Source organism: Sphaerodactylus townsendi, linkage group LG09, assembly GCF_021028975.2.
Source record: "Sphaerodactylus townsendi isolate TG3544 linkage group LG09, MPM_Stown_v2.3, whole genome shotgun sequence".
In the NCBI taxonomy this organism is placed as follows: domain Eukaryota; kingdom Metazoa; phylum Chordata; class Lepidosauria; order Squamata; family Sphaerodactylidae; genus Sphaerodactylus; species Sphaerodactylus townsendi.
Genome location: NC_059433.1, coordinates 23,574,388 through 23,596,625, shown reverse-complemented (window position 1 = coordinate 23,596,625; position 22,238 = coordinate 23,574,388). Strand labels below are relative to the sequence as shown.

Sequence of the window (22,238 nt, the reverse complement as noted above, 5' to 3'; positions counted from 1 at the left end):
CAGTCTCATCTTTTGTTGTGATATTGATTTTATTGCTTTTAATAGATATCTATATATTTTTATTTTGGGGTAAGCCTCTGTGGATATCTTTTAAAAAAAAGAATTAGAGGCTGTACATGGATGTATTAAAATTAAAAGGTATATAGCCTATAATCATTATAAAATGCTGTTAATGATTGTCCTGTGGAAATATTGTAAGAAGGGCATGTTATTCAAAACCTATACTGTTATGTCCTGCGTGACACTCCTACATAAATCCCAACATTGGCTTTACATCTTCTCCCAAACCTAGCACAATTTTTTTCTATGATTTCAGAGATTATTTATTTGTTTGAAATATTTTAACCCTTTTGTTCTAGACTGAGAGAAAACTTGTAAAATATGTTCACAGTAGAATTTCACTCCCCCTAGTTCAGCAAAGATTTATAACAACAGGAATGTGGACAAGAAACTGGAAATGGTGACGATTTCTGATGGCTCTGTACAAAGCAAAAATGTTTTACAATTAAATAGCCCAGTCTATTAATTACAAATTTAACTTTAGCTTCTAAACCTGTTCTTGAAATGTAAGACGTAATGTTTCCATTTGATAGTTACAACTATGATGGTTTATGCCAAATATCCAAAGTCCTGAAATATCCCGACAGGATATTAAGTTTCATGATTTAACCATGAAAATCATGCTGAAGTCCTACATACCAGTGAAGAAGGGTCATCAAATAGTTTTCTGTCAGAACTGAAGCAGCTTGAAACAGTAATATTTTTTTTTAAATGTAAAGCACAAATACATCTACTTTTTCCTGTGGTACAGAATTATAACCTATTTTGCTGCCTTAGTTTATGATGCTGCTAAAACTCTGCTGTTCAGTGCTTTGTATTTTAAAAATGGTACATTTATGATTTATGGATTACACTTTAAAAACAGTATTATTGTTTAATTTTTTTAAAAAACTATCTTGTCCCTCAGTCTAAAGACTGTTGGGGTATCTGTTTCGACTCCCAAAAAAAGAAGAAAAAGAAGAAGAGGAGGAGGAGTTTGTATTTATATCCCACCTTTTTCTTTTGTCAGGAGACTCAAGAAGGCTTATCTGCTTCTTTCCCTTCCTCTACTCACAACAGACACCTTGTGAGGTAGGTGGGGCTGAGAGAGTTCCGAAGAACTGTGACTAGCCCAAGGTCACCCAGCAGCAATGTAGGAGTGCGGAAATGCATCTAATTCACCAGATAAGCCTCCACGACTCAGGTGGAGGAGTGGGAAATCAAACCTGGTTTTCCAGATTAGAATCCACCTGCTCTTAACTAATGCACCACACATGTATTGATAAACAGGCAGGATGCTGTCTGTGTATCAATACATGCACAACTGAGTAAGTGAGCAAAGATGGGAGATAACTGAGGTACGCAGCAGATGTTAGGGAGTAATCACAGCAAATCATTCAGTAAAGCAGGGGAGAAAGAAAGAGTTACAAGCAAATTTGTTTAACAAAAGACTTTTCCATATTCCTTTTGTCTGATTCTCAGCTAATTACAATCTTTAAATGAAATAGTCTACACATTAAGGGATTTCTGCAAAAAAAAAAATCAATTCTATTTGAAATTAGTATAGGAAGTTGCTTTGTACTAAATCAGAGTATTTGTCCACGTAGCTACTACAGTTTGCCTTAAAATAGCACTAAAAGGTGTGTGGCAGAATTCCTCCCACCCCAAGTTCTGCTACCTGCGATCCTTTATCAAGACTATCAGGGCATTTTGCAGGCAAACCACAGGCTCTGCCACAGACTCAAGGGCCCTGGAGTTAGATGCCAAAGTATCAATTCCATTTCCACAAAAAAATTGTTTAAATTTTTTCCATCTGTCCCTGCCATGCACCTTTATATTAAGAAATGGTTCAAAACTGTTATATCTGTTCTGCCACCTATCCAAAATTAGGAGTGCTATTCTCCTATTCTATTCAATGCTAATCCCTTTTTTACGTGTGTATTTTGGCATTTCTACCACATGTATGGGGAGAATGGCCCCTACTTGGTGGTACAGGCTCCCAGGTGAGATCCGGGCCCTGCGGGACATACAGAGTTTGCGCAGGGTCTGCAAAATGGACCTGTTTCGCCAGGCATTTGGCCAGCCGGGGTAACATCGGATATTCGCTATAGATAATATCTGGCCTCCCGTGGGCACAGAGAAGAGAGGGAAGGGGAACAAAACAGATAATTCTGACGCCATCAATGAAATATGTTTTAATTTTCTGAGCGGGTGGAATGTTTTAGTGACTCTGGTAGTTGTTATCGTTTTAATGTATTTATTGATGTGAACCGCCCCGAGCCCTTTGGGGGAGGGCGGTACATAAATTGAACAAATAAATAAATAAATGCACTATGCATGATCCTGTCAGGATGTGTGATCGCTATTCTGAATAAAAAAGACAACTTGCATATATTCCTGGTTTTGTACTCAAAACTGGTAACCCAGTTTTTTTACCAGTATAAATCCTGAACACCAACACTAGAAAATATGAACATTAGGCAGTTGCACATATCACTAAAACTGTGGGTAGCACACTCTCATGGCACATGATGTTATAATAACTGTGTGCCATCAAGCTGCAACCAACCCATGGCAACCCCAGAATCTGCGGGGGTTGAACGTAAGAGATGAGCAGGGCTGTTCTCTGCATTGCAAACCTTTGTCTTCTTTCGTGGTCTCACATCCAAGCATTAACCATAGCTGACCCTGCTTAGCTTCCATGGTCGGATGAGTTTGGGCTAGTCAGGACTATTTAGGCTCCTATAATCTGTCTCAGAAAAAGATGTTAGTAGAATTGTATATTTCTCTACCACAGAACTCAACATACTGGACCTTCTTTGTTGTAGAATGCTCTGCCTGGGTCCTAGCGCCTACCTTGTCCCGCTCCCCTCACCAATATCAAGTATTGGTGACAGTCGTTCAATGAACTATAAATGCTTTTGTATCAAAGTACCATGTTCAGTAATCATGTTCTGCACCCTAGATGCAAAAGTGTATCAAAGTACCATGTTCAGTAAAGGCAGCATGTACTCGCTGTTTTTAAAGGGATTTAGTAGTATTTGTATTGGAATTTGCTTAGTTTTGATTTTGTTGTTTAGTTGTATTATGAGTTAACTCTTGTTGTACACCACCCAGAGCCCTTCGGGGATAGGCCGGTATAGAAAACCAAACAATAAATAAATAATAATTAATGATAATTCACAGCAGCATTGGCGTAGGAGGTTAAGAGCTCGTCTATCTAATCTGGAGAAACCGGGTTTGATTCCCAGCTCTGCCACCTGAGCTGTGGAGGCTTATCTGGGGAATTCAGATTAGCCTGTACACTCCCACACACGCCAGCTGGGTGACCTTGGGCTAGTCACAGCTTCTCAGAGCTCTCTCAGCCCCACCTACCTCACAGGTAGGTGTGAGGGGGGAAGGGCAAGGAGATTGTAATCCCCTTTGAGTCTCCTACAGGAGAGAAAGCGGGGGATATAAATCCAAACTCCTCCTCCTCCTCCTCCTCCTCCTCCTCCTCCTCTTCTTCTTCTTCTTCTTCCAGGCTATATTCTAACGTGGAAATATACAGTTTTCTTGACCACTGCACCTCAACTGACTGTACTAACATCCTTTTCAGAGACAGAGTACAGTACATAATGTAGGAGTACCAAAAATGTCCGAGGGAATGGAGAGGAGAACTTGATATGGTGACATAAGGCAACAGCTACTACTGTTATCTCTTTTTCACTAATAAAGGCACTGGCCTCCTAGTCCAGAGGCTTGTTTAATCAGTTGTGCAATAGGGTCCAAAATCACACTGAGAACCCATGAAGAGTCTGGCTAGGCCTCCAGACTGACACACTTGCAGTAGTTCATATTCTCAAGCCTAATATGCCTACAGCATTTCAGGCAGAAGATTTGCTTTGCTCATTCATTTTAATTGTATGATGACAAATTGCTTGGATGTATCCAATACCATATGCACCTATTGATTAAGCTTAATTTGAATGCCCTCCCAGACTCCTAGCACATGAGCCATCAAGGCTCATTGGAAATAATTCAGCTGACAATTTCAAGATTAATGACTTCACTCCTTCTTTTTCAAAACGTTTTAGCATTTATAACAGATGACTGTCCCCAAACATTCAATATGGTAACCTTGGGAAATTATATAGTGGTAGCCAAAAAGTGCCAGAAGCTCTAAGCTCTGGCTAGATTTTTGCCTTAACTTGCCCTTGCAGTATTTGTGTCAATTCGTGCTATGAAATTCTGCATTCAGGTATAGATAGGTCTCTGCCAGACTGTAGTATAGTGGGGTGCAAGGGGCATAGCCATGTAAAATGGTGCCTGGGGCTCACTCTAGGCACCGCCCCCCCATAGCTGCCCCCATCCCCTTGCAACTGCAACAGCTAGGGGTGTAGGGGGGGCAGGGGGCAGTTGTGAGGAGGGGTGGCCCTGCAATGCACCTTCCACATGACCCTAAGGAGTGGTGCCTGGGGCTATAGCCCCCCCCCCTACACCCCTAGCTATGCCACTAGGCAGTGGTGGGATCCAAAAATTTTAGTAACAGGTTCCCATGGTGGTGGGATTCAAACTGTGGCGTAGCCCCAATGGGGCTGGGCGGGGCACGACGGGGGCGTGGCTGGGCATTCCAGGGGCGGGGCATTGCTGGGCTGGGCTGTGGCAAGGACGCAGCCACTGCGCCGGTCCTTGGGCGGGAAACGAATGCACACAGGCGCAGGCTGCCACGCACACCCGTGCACCTCCTGCTAGACTGCTTCAAGTTCTGCGCGCTACTGTTGAGAGGAGGGGCGTAACTAAGGCAAAAATCACGTGGCAAAATCACCAATTAGTAACCCCCTCTTGGCACACACAAATAATTAGTAACCTACTCTCGGGAACCTGTGAGAACCTGCTGGATCCCACCTCTGCCACTAGGGGTGCAGAACCTGAGTCCTTGGGAGAGTGCCTATTTATGACTGCATCATAAAATTATGAGAATATCACCAATTATGATGAATTTTTTAAAAAATGTGAGGCTAAGAGATTAGTCAAGAAGAACCCACATGTTCGATGACTGGTAATACCTACTAATATTGACATATGTATGGAGTAGAAGACAGGTTTGCACTAGAGTTCTGCCAGCTATGGTATAAACAGGGTAATTGTTGCACTGTATATGTGCTCCTAACCACAGGAAGAAATATATGCCAAAACAAAGAAATCCATTCCAACATCTTCATTTTCAAAAACAAGCAAATATATTGGATATTTGGGTCTAGCCAACTCACTTTGGAATATCAAACACATAAAAGTTCCCTGCTCCTGCCAACTAAAATCATAATATTTACTTTCAGTCGAGAGTCAATGAATGAAAAATAAAGGAAATTACTCCTTGTAAAGAGTACTAGAGCAGTGGTGGCAAACCTATGGCACGGGTGCCAGAGGTGGCACTTAGAGCCCTCTCTGTGGGCACGCGCTAATAGAGTCGCCCCCCCCACACACACACATGTAGGCTGACCTGGGCTGCTGGGCTCAATTATTAGCATTACACCTAAGACCTAGTTTTGGGGAAGCAAAGTAGGTAACCCTGTTAAGTGCTGTTAAACCCCACTGATTTTCGTGCGAAGTACTATAGCAGGATCCTTTATCTGGGAGTAAGCTCAGTTGCTGGCAATGGGGCTTGCTTCTGAGTAAATCCTCCTAGGGTCGTGATTCACCCGTTGGAAGAGTTGCATGGTTGCTTCAAAGCAAAGCCACCGACTACCACCAAGCTTACTCCTGAGTAACGCATGCCTCAGAGCCAACTGTTTTTTCTAAACCTCAGGATTCAGGTTAAATTGTCGTATTGACACTTTGGGAAAAATAAGTGGGGTTTCGGTTGCAATTTGGGCACTCGGTCTCGAAAAGGTTCGCCATCACTGTACTAGAGTGTTATCCTGATGCTAACAGTGACAATTTGTAAATGCTGTAAATTCAACATTTTTGCCCTTTTGGAACGGAAACCTTCTGATCTATCAGTTATTCTGATGCCTGGTCGGCTGGTTCAATTTCCAAGGCAGAAGGAAGCAGGACAGGCTAAGTCAGTGACAGGCACAGCAGACATGTCCATAGTGGGGATGTCACCCAATCATCTTCCCACCATTCAGGATCATCCTGGCTGTTATTTAGATGCACAGCACGTTTCTTGCAACCAGGAAGTCATTTCCTGCTTTGACGGGTTTTCTGATAATATAGGTCTAGTTCTGTGGTGGCGAACCTTTGGCACTCCAGATGTTATGGACTACAATTGGCCATGCTGGCAGAGGCTGATGGGAATTGTAGTCCATACCATCTGGAGTGCCAAAGGTTCGCCACCACTGGTCTAGTTGTTTTATGGGTCTGCAACCTGCGGCTCTCCAGATGTTCATGGACTACAATTCCCATCAGCCCCTGCCAGTATGGCCAATTGGCCATGCTGGCAGGGACTGATGGGAATTGTAGTCCATGAACATCTGGAGAGCTGCAGGTGGCAGACCCCTGTATGAATTATTTCATTTTCTAGAGCTATACTCATGCCAGAGGCATGCAGTTAGATTTGCCAAGTCCAGGTTGGGAAATACCTGAAGATTTTGGGGGTGGAGCCTGGGGAGGGTGGGATTTGGGGGAAGGGAAGGGCTTCAATGGGCTATAATGTCATAGAGTGCATTTTCCAAGGCGGCCATTTTCTCCAGGTAGACTGATCGGACCTGTGGAGATAAGTTGCAATAGCAGGAGAACTCCAGCCAGTACCTGGAGGTTGGCAACATGAAGAGCATCTTTACATAGGGTGTAAGGCAGGACACAGCAGAAGAATCTGGCTAAATGAACTAATTTTTATGATTTGCTTTCCACTACTCAAGATATATAAAATATAAAATATTTAAATATATAAAATATTTAAAATATAAAATAAGATATAGAAGCCCAGAATGTTCTCAAAACGTAGTGGACTAAAACCAATCCATTTCAAAGTGAAACAGAGTACAATAAGGTATTATGCTTTTGAGCTTCTTTGCTTTTGCTTTATTTCATGGGTTGTCACTTGCAGGATGGGAAATTTTGCAATATGACATCACATATTTTGCTTTACTACTGTGCGAGAAGAACGATTAGGGCTTTTCCTGTTCTCTGTACTGTCCACTTTCACACTTAGAATGTGTAAGAACATAAGAAAGAGCCTGCTGGATCAGATCAGACCAGGGTCCATCTAGTCCAGCACTCTGCTACTCGCAGTGGCCCACCAGATGCCTTTGGGAGCTCACATGCAGGATATGCAAGCAATGGCCTTCTGGTGCTGCTGCTGCTCCTGAGCACCTGGTCTGCTAAGGCATTTGCAATCTCAGATCAAGGAGGATCAAGATTGGTAGCCATACATCGACTTCTCCTCCATAAATCATAAGACTGCAATCTCAATGAGGTAGTCCGTTTGTAGCCTTAAAGTCCTATAGACAACATTACATATTTTAAACACCACTGAAATTATTGATATTATATTGACACACATTTTCTGATTTATCAGAAGGGTCAGAACAAATACATCTTTGGGTCATCTGAAAATGAAATGACAACAATATATATGCCACAAAATACCATTCTGGTTGCAAAATACCATTCTTGTTCTCATACATACAAGTGTTGAAGACTCCAGCAAAGACCCAGCATTGGCCATACCGCACCGACTCTTTAGAACTATAAAATTCCAGTAGAATGTCTACACTTCCAGTCCAGGTAGATGGTGGGACTCCATAATCATAAACATTACTCCAAGATCCAACAAGCACACCCTGGTCATCTTGAGCATTGATCTGAAAGGGAGCAGGAAATAAACACATTCATTGTTGACATATACATTCCTAAGTATTAAACAATACTTCCAATTTTAAAAAAAAATTAGAAATCCTCTAAATCAATCTGTCTAGCGCATTTTTTCCTGCCCTTCCTTCCAGGACCTCAGAGCAACATACATGTTCTCCCTTCCCCATTTTACCCTCATGAAATCCTTCAGTGGTGTAGGAGGTTAAGAGCTCATGTATCTAATCTGGAGAAACCGGGTTTGATTCTCCGCTCTGCCACCTGAGCTGTGGAGGCTTATCTGAGTTGTGGAGGCTTAGCTGGGTGACCTTGGGCTAGTCACAGCTTCTCGGAGCTCTCTCAGCCCCACCTACCTCACAGGATGTTTGTTGTGAGGGGGGAAGGGCAAGGAGATTGTAAGCCCCTTTGAGTCTCCTACAGGAGAGAAAGGGGGGATATAAATCCAAACTCTTCTTCTCTTCTTCTTCTCTTCAGTATAGGTGATGCCCAGAGAGGGCTAGTACAAAAGTACTTCACAAGGGGTGGGAATTTGAACCTGGCCTAGTATCTGAGAGACACAACACTCCAAGCATTGCGTCAAACAGGTGCAAAAGAAATATTAATTCAGGCAAGCAGAGGAGTGAAGGTAAGTATTTAGAACAGTGGGCATAATTCTGTTACACGTATTTGCCAGATTGAAGAAAACGGTGGTGCTCTTTGCATTTATGCTGAAGAAAGCAGACCATAAGTGAACATGCAAAGACACCTTATACAGAATCAGACTATTAGTTCATCAAGGTCAGAATTTTCCCCTCTGGTAGTAGCTGTCCAGGGTCTGAAGAAGCAACCTTGCACATTACCTACCACCTGATCATTTCAAGTGGAGATCCCAAATATTGAACTGGGGTCTCTCTCCATGCAAGCTTCTCTCTACTACTGAAAGATTTGCCAGAAATATTAACTGAAAGATTTGTACTTCTCAGTTGCAAGCTTCAAAGAGTCAAGTGTACTTTTGCTCAGTAAAATTACGCCAGTTTCTAAAGGAACTGTACGTCTCTGAGCAGTTTTTCACAAGCAGTGGTATATGGCAAAAAATGGAAAGAGAAATAAATACCCAATAGGTGGGAGCATCTGAATAGAAGTATCCTGGCCTTTGTTTCCTTTGTCTATAGTCATCCTATGTTTGTGTGGAGCTGATTACTTCTATTCAGATGCTCCCACCTATTGACCTAGCTATCTTCATTGTTACTTCCATGCTATAGACTTCATTGTTACTCATACTTCTATTCAGATGCCCTCACCTATTGACCTGGCTGTCTTCTTTGTTACTCACAGACAATGTTTCTTCACCCACTCTGGACACTCCAACAGGTATATATACTCCACTTGCTTTCCCAACATCAGATACTCTGAAGATGCCAGCCACAGATGCAGGCGAAACGTCAGGAGAGAATGCTGCTAGAACACGGCCATACAGCCCGGAAACCACACAGCACCCAAGTGATTCCAGCCGTGAAAGCCTTCGACAAAACACTGCTTTGCTTTACACAACAGTCAGTCATACCAATGGTGAGTTCTACGAAAGTGGCTACCCAAGGTATAACAACCATTCCAAATCTAAATTGTTCGGATTGTGATGTACATTATGTGTGTATGCCTTTAAGTGAGACTTCACATGCAAGTTTCTGCCCCCCCCCCCATCAAGGCCTGTATGGGAGGGGGCTCACAGATCTAGATCTGTGTGTCCAGGTTGTAGTTGTGAAGCCTATCAAGAAGCATGTTGCTGAACCTGCCAATCTCCTGTATGCTACCTGGATAGGAAAAATGAATCTTACACACCAGACCCCAGAGGATACTACACAGATAATGCCGAAGGCCCAAACAGGAGAAAAGAGATCATTTTGCTGAAGACTAAAACAAAAGCTGAGCATAGCCAACCCAAAGCATCAGGTAAACCAATTGAGCGGTGGGGAGAATTGTGTTTTGGAATAAAGAAAACACTGCAAAAAAAACCACAGGGAAGGTCTCCTTTGAATGACAAATGAAAGCAGTATAAAAGAACAACTATGTATAAAAGTATTAGTTATAGGAAGAATAATGCTGCAAATGCCAAAATGTGGAAGACAATACATCAATGTAATTTGCAACTCATGCATGATGTATCAATCAATGTGAAAATACAAAATATGAATATTATACATATACAACAACATCAAGATGCAGATATTGATTACAAAAGCTAGCCCAAAATCCATTTCAATCAAATCTTTTTAAGAACTGTAGAAGAGTTATGAAACCAATAACCATAACTCAGATGAAGAATGACTTTTCTGATACTTTTCTTCTTTTTTAAAAAAAACAATGTTTATTTATTTGTGGCATTCTCTATGCCTACATTAACTTTCCCCCCCTTTGTTTGTTTGACTATGCTGTAGGCAATTTTTATATAGCTTCATATGTCGTATATGTTTCTTCTTTAAACATCTTAGATGTATCATATCCATGTTAAAGGCACTTCAATACTATTATATTGTATACGATTGTGGATTCCATGGATATATCATGCTCCATGTTTGGAGTTTAGGGAGCTAGAGTGCATCCTAAACTGAATCACACCCTCCTAAATCCAATGATTGGGTGAATTTGGAAGGGTGTAACTCTGTGTATGATTTTTCAGATTTTGTGGAATGTTCTAATTTGATTAAAGGGGAATACAAATGCTGAGAATCATTCTTGTGAATGTATTGCCGGCTTTCACGGCCAGATTCAACTGGTTCTGGCGGATTTTCTGGGCTGTGTGGCCGTGGTCGGGTGGATCTTGTTCCTAACATATCACCGGCATCTCTGACTGGCATCTTCAGAGGTGTATCACAGAGGGAAGTCTGTTACACAAGTGTGTGATACTCCCTCTGTGATGCTCTGTGATACTCCTCTGAAGATGCCAGTCATAGATGCAGGAACAAGATCCACCAGACCACGGCCACACAGCCAGGAAAACCCACCAGAACCAGCATTCTTGTGAATGTTACATATTTCTGGCTTCTAGAGATCATGAGAGTGACCATCCTAACCAAAAATTCAGTTCTGCCAGTTTTACCACCACATCAGAAGAACAGTGCGATTCTCCCCAAATGGTCAGTTATTTACTGAAAAAGGAACAGATCCTAGAAAGAAAACACTGACTTATTTTAGAAGAGAAATTTTCAAACTTCTTTTATTTGTTCCAATTTTACCCTTTTGTAACCCTTTCAATAGAATTATTCCTGAGTAAGTGGTATATGAAGAAAAATAGGACCACTAGGGATTGCCCATCATGAAAGCAAGAATTATTTTACTTGTTGAGAAGTTTGCTTGAGGAAAGGTTGTACGAAGTGGGACTTTTGCTGACTAACGATTGGACAGATAGCTATTAGCAATATTTTTCCTCCCAGCAATCTGAACCAAGTCAGCAGAGACTGTGTGGTAAAGCTCCTTTGCCCTGTACCTTTTAATTATGTTAATGCAGAGCCGCTAAGTTGTTACCAGATAAATCACAACTCCCATTGAAAAGCTCTTGGTCGGATTAACTACTGGTTTCTAATTAGAAAAATCGACTGTGAACCCCCTAGCATGGAATGAGATACAGATTCGGCAGCAGACCCAAAGGGGTTTCAGGATTAGACCTTCAGCTGCTGTAGAAGGTATGACTGGAACAAAAAAGGCTCTCCACAAGCAAGACAGGACATTGATGTGTACAAACTTTGCCACCAAAGCCAATCACAAACCAAATTCTGGCAGTTTTGGGAAATGAGAGGAAAGCTGTAAAAATATCCTGCAAATGCTGCAACATCATTAGATGTTTTCTGGATTCAATACCACATTATTAACATTTTTTCCAAGTTCAGCGCAAGTTCACATTGCCTAAGGAAAAGCTAACATTCTAGCTTGGATCAGACTTATTATGCAGGGTGACAAGGCTTGCCTCTGAATGTCCACTGGAGGGTGTTCTTTAAAAGCATCATTATTTCATGATCCCCATGGGTTAGGAGACCTACAGAGCAATCCCAAACAGAGTTATATCTTTCTAACCCCAATATCAGTGGATATCTCAATTCAGTATTGCAGTGATGGCGAACCTTTTTGAGACCGAGTGCCCAAATTGCAACCCAAACCCCACTTATTTATCGCAAAGTGCCAACACGGCAATTTAACCTGAATGCTGAGGTTTTAGTTTAGAAAAAAACGGTTGGCTCCCTCTTCCTCCGCCCCACCCGATTGAGCAGGGGCCAGCCTGCTCTAGCCTCCAGCAAGTCCCGTGCACACCGCTCTGTGCCTCTCTAGCATCTCTGCCTCCTCTGCGCCCCCCCCCCCCTCGGGCAGCAGCCACCCGGAGCACAGACACCAGGCCCATCAGCTGAGTTTTTCCTGCTCACCACGGTGTGCTCACGTTGTGTTCAGTGGCCCAGGCCAGCCTAGATGTGTGTGTGTGTGTGTAGGGGGGGTGATTTTCCACCCCCCACATAATGAACTCTGTGTGAGAGTGCCCACAGAGAGGGCTCTGAGTGCCACCTCTGGCACCCGTGCCATAGGTTCGCCATCACTGCAGTATTGTATCGCCAAAAGTCTTCATGATCAAAATCTGACCCATATTATTTTGGCCTGATAGATTTTCTGCCTTGCACACAGGGTTGCAAGCCCAGTAGGGGTTGGGATAATTCCAAAATAACAGAAGCAACCTTTCTCACTTTTAGAGATGAATGTCCATGAAGAGTAAAGTAAAGAGGAGAGACTGTCACGGGGAGGGAAGGAAGACATGAATAATGGGGAGAAATGACATGCCCTCAGCAAATCCCATCGGGTCCTCCTCTTGCACAGTTCTATTGCCTTACCACTGCAGAGCCAACCCGGCTGATTTTGACAGGATTTCCTCGGCCAGACAGATCCAATTTTGCTCTGTCCATCAGGTACAGGCAAGCATCCAAAATGCCTTCTTCAAACTATATAAAGGGTGAAAAGAGGAATAGAATAATGATTCAAACAAGGCATGAATGTACATTTCCTCAAAAGAGAAAACATTGGCAGCAAATGCCTTAAAAAACCACTACATCTAAACCTGAACACACACGCGCACACACACCTCTGCATGTACACAGTAATCCTGTTTCAAGGCAGAATCCTTCTATTCACATTTTAACTTAAATATTTTTGAAGGTATCCTGAGGACTTACATCTGGAAGCCAAGATTTGCCTAGAGAGTGGGGCACACCTGACCACCATCCTTCCCACTGGTGCATGATGCTGGCAGGGGATGATGGGAACTGTAGTCCGTAACATCTGGAGGGCCACAAGTTTGACACCTGTGGCCTAGGCACTCTTGTATTTGACTCCGTGCCTCACCCCGATGTACCACTAGGGACAGAAAGATATAAGCTTTGTATTCCCCTCCACCCCCGCCAGCAGACTTTAGGTAAAGTATGCTAGAGGTCATATGAGGGGGTAAGAATGGGCGCATGTGCCACAGGACACCCACAGGTCATCATGGCCACCACACAAACCCAAGGCAGGAGAATGTGATTTGCAAGGAAATGCATCGCTTCTGCACTGAGCCAGAAAAAAGTTGAAGAAGCAGGGAGTAAGGCAGTGTGCAATACACACTACTTGCCCTGCATGAAAGGCACATTTACTGCTGTCAAAGGGTGGAATAAGACGTGGGTGTGTAATTGGCCAAAGTTACCTTAGGTGCTCTATTGGTTAGTGCTGGACTAGGGTTTAGTGTGTCTCTTTGTGAGACCCGCATCAGCAAGAAGTGACTTAACTGTCTCCTTTGAGAATGAACTCTAATAAAGTTCTCTAAATGCTGGGATCCGGTGACAACAAGGACAGGAATAAATAGGGGGCAGAACAGAGGACGAAACAGAGCCAAATTCATTATCAAAGAGCCTGCCCTGTGATACAGTCCAATTTGCTCTGAAGAAATTGCATAGCAACCAAAAAATGACACTGCCTTGGAAAACAATCGCTCTGGTGGTGGCAGAGACACATGAATTCAATTATGAGCCTCTCTAATGGGTGGTAAACAAATGACAAAATTATATTTCTGTTGCAGGCTGGAGCAAACATCTACAAAGTCTTTTCCTAACGTGCTCAACTTCTAAGCATGATCTTAGCCAAAAGGCCGACTCTGAAAACACTTAATGGTCAAAATAGCAACAATAAGTTAACCACATGACTGATTATTTAACATGGCGCCTTGATGCGGAACTATGTAACACAATCACACTTGGATTGAAGACTGTACATTTATCATCATTCATTTCCTTTAGCTCTGTCTTTATAATTGCATTACCTTTTGTTGCCCCTTTTGGGAACAGAACAGAAACTCATTACTAAATAATACATTATAATCCTATAGGGCAAACCTGAGTTCACAGTGGAGGTCAGCACTTCCCAAAGGAGTTGCTTCCTGAAACAATATAATTTCAAAAAGCTGCATGTTTATTCTAGGGACTGGTCCACTCCTGTAAACAACCCCAGCACAAAAATAGCTCACTGGAAATGGATCTTTTGGCAATGGCGCTTTTGCCGCTGGGATTTAAATCCATCGCTCAGCACTAAATCTAGGGAAAGTGGCATATTTGATGGCTGTTGCACGAACAATAAAGTCCCATAGTAGTTTCAAGATGAACAAATTTACTATGGCACAAGCTTTTATAGGAAAGAGTTGACTGGCATTACTTCATCTGATGCAAGATCTTTATTTTACAGCTAGTTTCAGAGAGCAGCTATGTTGGACTGCAGTAGAACAGACAGACTCCAGAGGAGCAAAGACATTTTTTTGATATAAGCTTTTTAGAAATCTCCATTCCTACTTGAATCGGATGAAGGGAACTCTGATGGTCAAAAGGTCATTATCTCCCCCACCCCCAATCTCGTTGTTCTCAAAGGAGTTATTGGACTGGATTTTACCTGTTAATATGCACTTTATTGTTCGTAGCCAAAGGCCACTACAATCTAAGATCTCAGTAATTAAAATATACAAATATAAAAGCATATACAACAATAAAACAATATATGTGTCCGGGAGCGGGGGTACCCGCGACCCCCTCCCCGGCCTTGGTCCCGGGTCCGCAAGCAGCAGACGCCTCCCCGACGACGCGGGAGCCCGCCAGACGAGGGGAGCCCCACCGCAGCCCCGCCGGCTCGGGGGTTCAACCCGCTCTTCTGCCGGCCGGCGGGGCGCGCGGAGGCTCCGCTGGCGGGGAACATCACCTCGGTCAGCCGGCAAGGGGGCAGAGCGTCGGCGAGCCCTGCCGCCGCGCCGACGACGAGGAGCCCGGCCGACGCAGCTGCGGGGCGAGGGAGGCGCCGGGCACACGAAGACAGCTGAGCCCTCTTGGGCTGATGACAGGCGGTGCCTGCGGGCGCGGAGGCGGAGGGGAGGGGAGGGGAGGGGTTTTCAACCCCTGGGACCGGGGAGGAGGACGGGAAGGAGGGAAGGAGTGGGAGAGTGCGTGGCAGGGGAGAACAGGGAGAGGACGCGGAAAGCCAGGAGGGGGACGGAAAGGAGAGCGCCCCAAGGGGGGAAAAGGAGGGGGAAAGGAGGAGGAGTGGTGGACGAGCCAAAGGGCCCGGCACCAGGAGCGAGGGAAAGGTAGTCAGGAGAGGGGCTGGCAGGGAGGCTTCCCTGCTCGCCTGGCCTAACGTTCTGCGGACCCTGGGCCACCTTTGGGTGGCCGGGGCATCCTGTGGCTGAGATGGATGTCTCAGTTGGTCCACTCCCCGGAGAACGGGAGTGAGGCCGGTGATTCCAGCAGCCGGGCAGGGGAAGGTGGGTTGGCAGCCGGGGTCCCAGCGGGGACCCCGCCCCGGGTGCAGGACAATATAAAAGTGTTTTATGTATCAACTAGGTTACTAAACAAATTTATACATAAATGTCGTGTAGAGATAGTGTGAATCTGGAGTGAATTTCCTTTTTTGCAGGACTCTAGCTGTTATTCTGTAGATGTTGGCCAAAACTCAAACTTGGCCTTACTCAAATTTGCTGTAGCCTCTATGTCTACTAGTACAATCTGAAGCAGAGTTACACCCTTCTAAGCCAGTGAACCTCAAAGTATTTAACTCTGCTTAGGACTGCTCTGTAAATCAGATTTCTCAGCACAGGTGTAAAGGGTGCGAGTTCAATAAATAAAAAAGTGGACTTGGAACCTAAACTATTGCCGCCTATATTTATAATGTATTAAACTTACATGGTCACAAAAATATAGGAGACTTCAGGATTGTATCAGCTTCAGAAAACAGTGCTACATCTACATCTGGCTGTGGCCAATACAGAGTTGCCAGTCTGCAACCAGGAGATGTCTGCTATACTTCTAAATTCCCAGATATAACTACAGCTTCTCTATGACATGACTCGAAGTTCCTGTTATCTGGTTTCCTCCCATACGCAGCACAAAAGCAAGTGGAAGGGAGGAAGAACAACCAAGGAAAAAATGAGGTGAGAGAAACTGCAAGCGTCATCTCCTGCAGAAGGGAAAACTTAAATATATGTGTGAATCTCTCAGGCCCCTTCCACACATGTAGAATAATGCACTTTTAATCAGTGGTGGGATCCAAAAAATTTAGTAAGAGGTTCCCATGGTGGTGGGATTCAAACTGTGACGTAGTGCCAATGAGGCTGGGTGGGGCATGACAGGGCGTGGCTGGGCATTTTGGTGGCGGGGCATTCCTGGACGGGACTGTGGCAAGGACGCAGTGACTGCGCCGGTCCTTGGGTGGGAAACAAATATACGCAGGCGCAGGCTGCCACGCATGCCGGTGCACCTCCTGCTAGACTGCTTCAAGTTCTGCGCGCTGCTGCTGAGAGGAGGGGCGTAACGAAGGCAAAAATCTCATGGCAAAATCACCAATTAGTAACCCCCTCTCGGCACACACAAATAATTGGTAACCTACTCTCGGGAACCTGTGAGAACCTGCTGGATCCCACCTCTGCTTTTAATCCACTTTCAATGCACTTTGAAGTTAAGAACATAAGAACATAAGAACAAGCCAGCTGGATCAGACCAAAGTCCATCTAGTCCAGCTCTCTGCTACTCGCAGTGGCCCACCAGGTGCCTTGGGGAGCTCACATGTAGGATGTGAACGCAATGGCCTTCTGCGGCTGTTGCTCCCGATCACCTGGTCTGTTAAGGCATTTGCAATCTCAGATCAAGGAGGATCAAGATTGGTAGCCATAAATCGACTTCTCCTCCATAAATCTGTCCAAGCCCCTTTTAAAGCTATCCAGGTTAGTGGCCATCACCACCTCCTGTGGCAGCATATTCCAAACACCAATCACACGTTGCGTGAAGAAGTGTTTCCTTTTATTAGTCCTAATTCTTCCCCCCCAGCATTTTCAATGAGTGCCCCCTGGTTCTAGTATTGTGAGAAAGAGAGAAAAATTTCTCTCTGTCAACATTTTCTACCCCATGCATAATTTTGTAGACTTCAATCATATCCCCCCTCAGCCGCCTCCTCTCCAAACTAAAGAGGCCCAAACGCTGCAGCCTCTCCTCATAGGGAAGGTGCTCCAGTCCCTCAATCATCCTTGTTGCCCTTCTCTGCACTTTTTCTATCTCCTCAATATCCTTTTTGAGATGCGGCGACCAGAACTGGACACAGTACTCCAAGTGCGGTCGCACCACTGCTTTATATAAGGGCATGACAATCTTTGCAGTTTTATTCTCAATTCCTTTTCTAATGATCCCCAGCATAGAGTTTGCCTTTTTTACAGCTGCCATGCATTGAGTTGACATTCCCATGGAACTATCAACTAAGACGCCTAAATCCCTTTCCTGGTCTGTGACTGATAGCACTGACCCCTGTAGCGTGTATGTGAAGTTTGGATTTTTTGCCCCTATGTGCATCACTTTACATTTTGCTACATTGAACTGCATTTGCCATTTCTGAGCCCACTCACCTAATTTATCAAGGTCCGCTTGGAGCTCTTCGCAATCCTTTGTGGTTCTCACCACCCTACATAATTTGGTATCATCTGCAAACTTGGCCACCACGCTACCCACCCCTACTTCCAGGTCATTTATGAATAGGTTAAAGAGCACTGGTCCCAAAACGGATCCTTGGGGGACACCACTCCCGACATCTCTCCATTGTGAGAACTTCCCATTTACACCCACTCTTTGTTTCCTGTTTCTCAACCAGTTTTTAATCCATAGGAGGACTTCCCCTCTTATTCCTTCATTGCTGAGTTTTCTCAACAGTCTCTGGTGAGGAACTTTGTCAAAAGTTGGATTTTACTGAAGTTGGATTTTACTGTGCGGAATAGCAAAATGTGCATTATTCTGAATGTGTGGAAGGGGCTTCAGTGCAACCTGGCTGGCAACAAATACCATAACTTTCTGAAGAAAATGTCTGAAGGAAACATAGCAAATACCAAACACGCTTAAAAGAAAAGAATTAGCCTTGCCATTTTTCTTACTGATGCTTCCTCTTTTCTCTACCACCAAGGCTGGGAAGACTTCAAGATGGACCGAGACTGCCCTACAATGCAGAAATCAAACAGGTATCCAGCATCATCTCGCAGTGGTGGGATCCAAAAATTTTAGTAACAGGTTCCCATGGTGGTGGGATTCAAACTGTGGCGTAGCGCCAATGGGGCTCGGCGGGGCATGATGGGGGCATGGCTGGGCATTCTGGGGGCAGGGCATTCCTGGGTGGGGCTGTGGCAAGGACGCAGCCGCTGCGCCAGTCCTTGGGCAGGAAACGAATGCACACAGGCGCAGGCTGCCACGCATGCCTGTTCACCTCCTGCTAGACTGCTTCAAGTTCTGCGCGCTGCTGCTGAGAGGAGGGGCGTAACTAAGGCAAAAATCATGTGGCAAAATCACCAATTAGTAACCCCCTCTCGGCACACACAAATAATTAGTAACCTACTCTCGGGAACCTGTGAGAACCTGCTGGATCCCACCTCTGATCATCTGGAATACCCTGTAAGCCTGACACGGTGAAGCAAAAAGGCAGCAGCAATAAGGGATATGGAAGAGCCAGAAGGAAGGCCTCACTGCAACATCCCAGTCCTGCTAAGTATCAGAATCAGGACATTGTCAGGAACACCCCAATGGTAATTCGCAGCTATTAATTATACAATCAAAACCCTGGAGTAGGGGGCTGAGCCTGAGGGGGAAAAAGGTAACAATTTATTTGCCTCATAATTTTCAGTCTTGATGCGAGAGTAGAGGTAAGGTGTTGATAGACCACCACCTGTATTTTCCAGGGCCTGTGTAGCTACCAGAGGCCACAGAAGGTAGGAAGAAGAAAGGGAGAGCAACGGAAGGTAAGCAGTGGTGGGATCCAAAAAATTTAGTAACAGGTTCCCATGGTGGTGGGATTCAAACTGTGGTGTAGCGCCAATGGGGCTGGGTGGGTCACAACAGGGGCGTGGCCGGGAATTCTGGGGCGGGACATTCCTGGGCAGGGCTGTGGCAAGGACTCAGCCACTGCGCCGGTTCTTGGGTGGGAAACGAATGCATGCAGGCTGCCACGCACGCCGGTGCACCTTCTGCTAGACTGCTTCAAGTTCTGCACGCTACTGCTGAGAGGAGGGGCGTAACTAAGGCAAAAATCATGTGGCAAAATCACCAATTAGTAACCCCCTCTTGGCACACACGAATAATTAGTAACCTACTCTCGGGAACCTGTGAGAACCTGCTGGATCCCACCTCTGAAGGTAAGGCCACAGAAGGTAAGAAGAAGAAAGGGAGAGCAAAGGAAGGAGATGCTGACACATTGAACCAGCAAGTATATGAATGACAGCACCTGAGCAGAGTTCATCTGTAATGAGGAGCTAGATTTCGCTGGGATTGCTTAGTAGTTAGGAAAGCAGTTCCGCTCACAGACTCAAATCTGTTTCGTGCTCAGATTAGGATGCAAAACCTCTTTCTTCCAAACAAATTAAGGATGTTTAGTGTGCACTGAGATCGTGAACTGTATTATTTTGGGATTTCCCCCCACCCCACCCCACCCGACCCTTCTCATTTTATGCTATGTTGGGTTATTTTATTTTATTGATTTCTTTGCTACTGATTTTGGAAGCCATCTTCAGTCTCGGAGAAGCGAGGCACAAAAGTTTTGGATATGGCACACTGTTTTCAAACAGCAGCTTGTCACATTCATTTATCTTGGGCCAGCACTGCAAAATGTGTGTAAAGAGGTCCTAGTGCAGTGATGGCAAACCTTTTCGAGATCGAGTGCCCAAATTGCAACCCCAAACCCACTTATTTATTGCAAAGTGCCAATGCAGCAATTTAACCTGAATAACCTCCCCGAGCAGGGGCCAGCCTGCTGTAGCCTCCAGCAAGTCCCACATGCACTGCTCTGTGCCTCTCTAGCATCTCTGCTGACTCCCCCACCCACCCCCCCAGGCAGCAGCCACCTGGAGCACAGGCACCAGGCCCGCCAGCCAAGTCCTCCCTGCTTGCTGAGGTGCACGCACATCAAGTCCGGGACCCAGGCCAGCCTAGATGTGTGTGTGTGTGAAAGGCGATTCCCCCCCCCCACAAGACGAACTCTGTGCACGCATGCCCACAGAGAGGGTTCTGAGTGCCACCTCTGGCACCCGTGCCATAGGTTTGCCACCACTGTCCTAGTGCACTAGGGTCCAGGAATGAGATGCAGGGTCAGAATTTGCAACCCTTTATTCTTCGATAATCATGTCAACCTTAACAGGACAGCCCCTAAGCAACTAGGTTGATGGTTGTCGCCAAACATCCAAGTCCATGCTCAGATATCTGCTTTTCAAATCTTCAGACAAAGCTACACAATGTTGTAGTTTATAAGCACTAGACTAGCCCAGTTCTCCATATTCGGTGATAGCAGAGGCGGAGCTGTAAGGGGATAGGGGATGCGCCATACACCGGCGTTGCACCAGTGGGTCATGTGGGGGTGAAAAATCACCCCTTCCCTTCTCCCACCCCTCTGTACCCCCCCACTTCCCCCCCCACACACACTGACGTTAGTTTAAAGAAGCCTGGTGGGAATTACATTTCTGGGTGTACAAAAAGCAGAATGGTGGGAATTACACTTCCCAGAAGACCTTGTGAGCCCCACTCCCAGGAGCTGGAGCTTGCAAGGTCGCCTGGGAAGTGTAGTTCCCACCATTCTGCAGGTCCGGGTGCCATTTTGCCCCGGGCGCCATCCCCCCCCCCCCATGCATCTGGGTGATAGTTTTCAGTTCCCAGTGTAGATGGTTTTAGGGTTGAGACAGAGCTGTTGCATTTGGAAGGACTCACCTGACCATAATTCCAGCTCCTGGATCTAATATTGTCAGGATCTCCATAGAAAATAACTCCAAGGTCATTCAGGACATACTCTTGTCGTTCCCGTTCATCATCCAGAAACACAGCATCCTCTGCATCAGGAATTTGTTGATAAAGTCTGGTTAATAAAAGCGCTTGGCTTATAATGGATGTCAGGTTTTAATACTGCAGAACGATGCAACGATAATGAAAAGGATGTTTTTTTGTTCATCTTGCATAGCAGTAGGATACCCTCTCTCCTTACACAATCTCTGCAATTGGAAGCCAGGCATTCTTCAACGTTAAAATCAAAAAGAAAAGAAAGGATGGCGACTCCTAACTATTTTGAGCAGGATCTGTAAAGCATGATTAAAATGTCACCTCTTATCAAGCATTTTATGATTCTGCACAGCTAAGCTGAAAAGTCTGAGCACAGTGATGCAATTAGGCATCTGCATCGCAGATCAAAGAACAATTTCGGACTTCTTTAGGGTATGAAGAGCAGCTAAATGTCAAAAGATTTAAAGACAAAACCTGTGCTGAGCTTTAAAAATTGGCTGGGGAACTAAACTGGAGGGTATCCTTCCATTTGTATATGTAAGGCAAGCTTTTAAGGAGCCTTTTGCTTCCTTTTCTGTGGGAAAGAAGACTTGACACCAGGAAAGGGGCTAGGGGAACTTTAAGAGGGCAGGTTGGTTCTTTCCTGATCATCAAAGAGGGCCTGTGCCCATTCTAGTGCTTTGGCAAGGAAGGACCACTACTGGTCTTTGAAGCTTACACTGGTGAATAGCAACAGCAGCAAAATACTCACAGACAAGCAACTCAAGGTGGAGTTTGCTTCCCCACTTCTACACATAAAGACTGGTGGAACTCTCTCAGCCCCACCTACCTCACAAGCAGAGGTGGGATCCAGCAGGTTCTCACAGGTTCCCGAGAGTAGGTTACTAATTATTTGTGTGTACCGAGAGGGGGTTACTAATTGGTGATTTTGCCACGTGATTTTTGCTTTCGTTACACCCCTCCTCTCAGCAGTAGCGCGCAGAACTTGAAGCAGTCTAGCAGGAGGTGCACCGGTGTGCGTGGCAGCCTGCGCCTGTGTGCATTGGTTTCCCGCCCAAGGACCGGCGCAGCGGCTAAGGCCCCTTGCCACAGCCCCGT

At 45.1% G+C, this 22,238-nt stretch overlaps 1 protein-coding gene across 1 annotated transcript in view; it reads right to left on the bottom strand.

Annotated features, from left to right (window-relative positions):
* F13A1 (coagulation factor XIII A chain) overlaps positions 1-22,238 on the bottom strand; it is a 114,101-nt gene that overhangs the window by 42,131 nt on the left and 49,732 nt on the right. The window contains exons 5-7 of the mRNA XM_048508500.1: positions 21,075-21,193; positions 12,681-12,788; positions 7,652-7,826 (exon numbers count right to left, since the gene is read on the bottom strand). Of these exons, the coding sequence (XP_048364457.1) occupies positions 7,652-7,826; positions 12,681-12,788; positions 21,075-21,193 (402 nt within the window). The remainder of the gene's footprint in view (positions 1-7,651; positions 7,827-12,680; positions 12,789-21,074; positions 21,194-22,238) is intronic.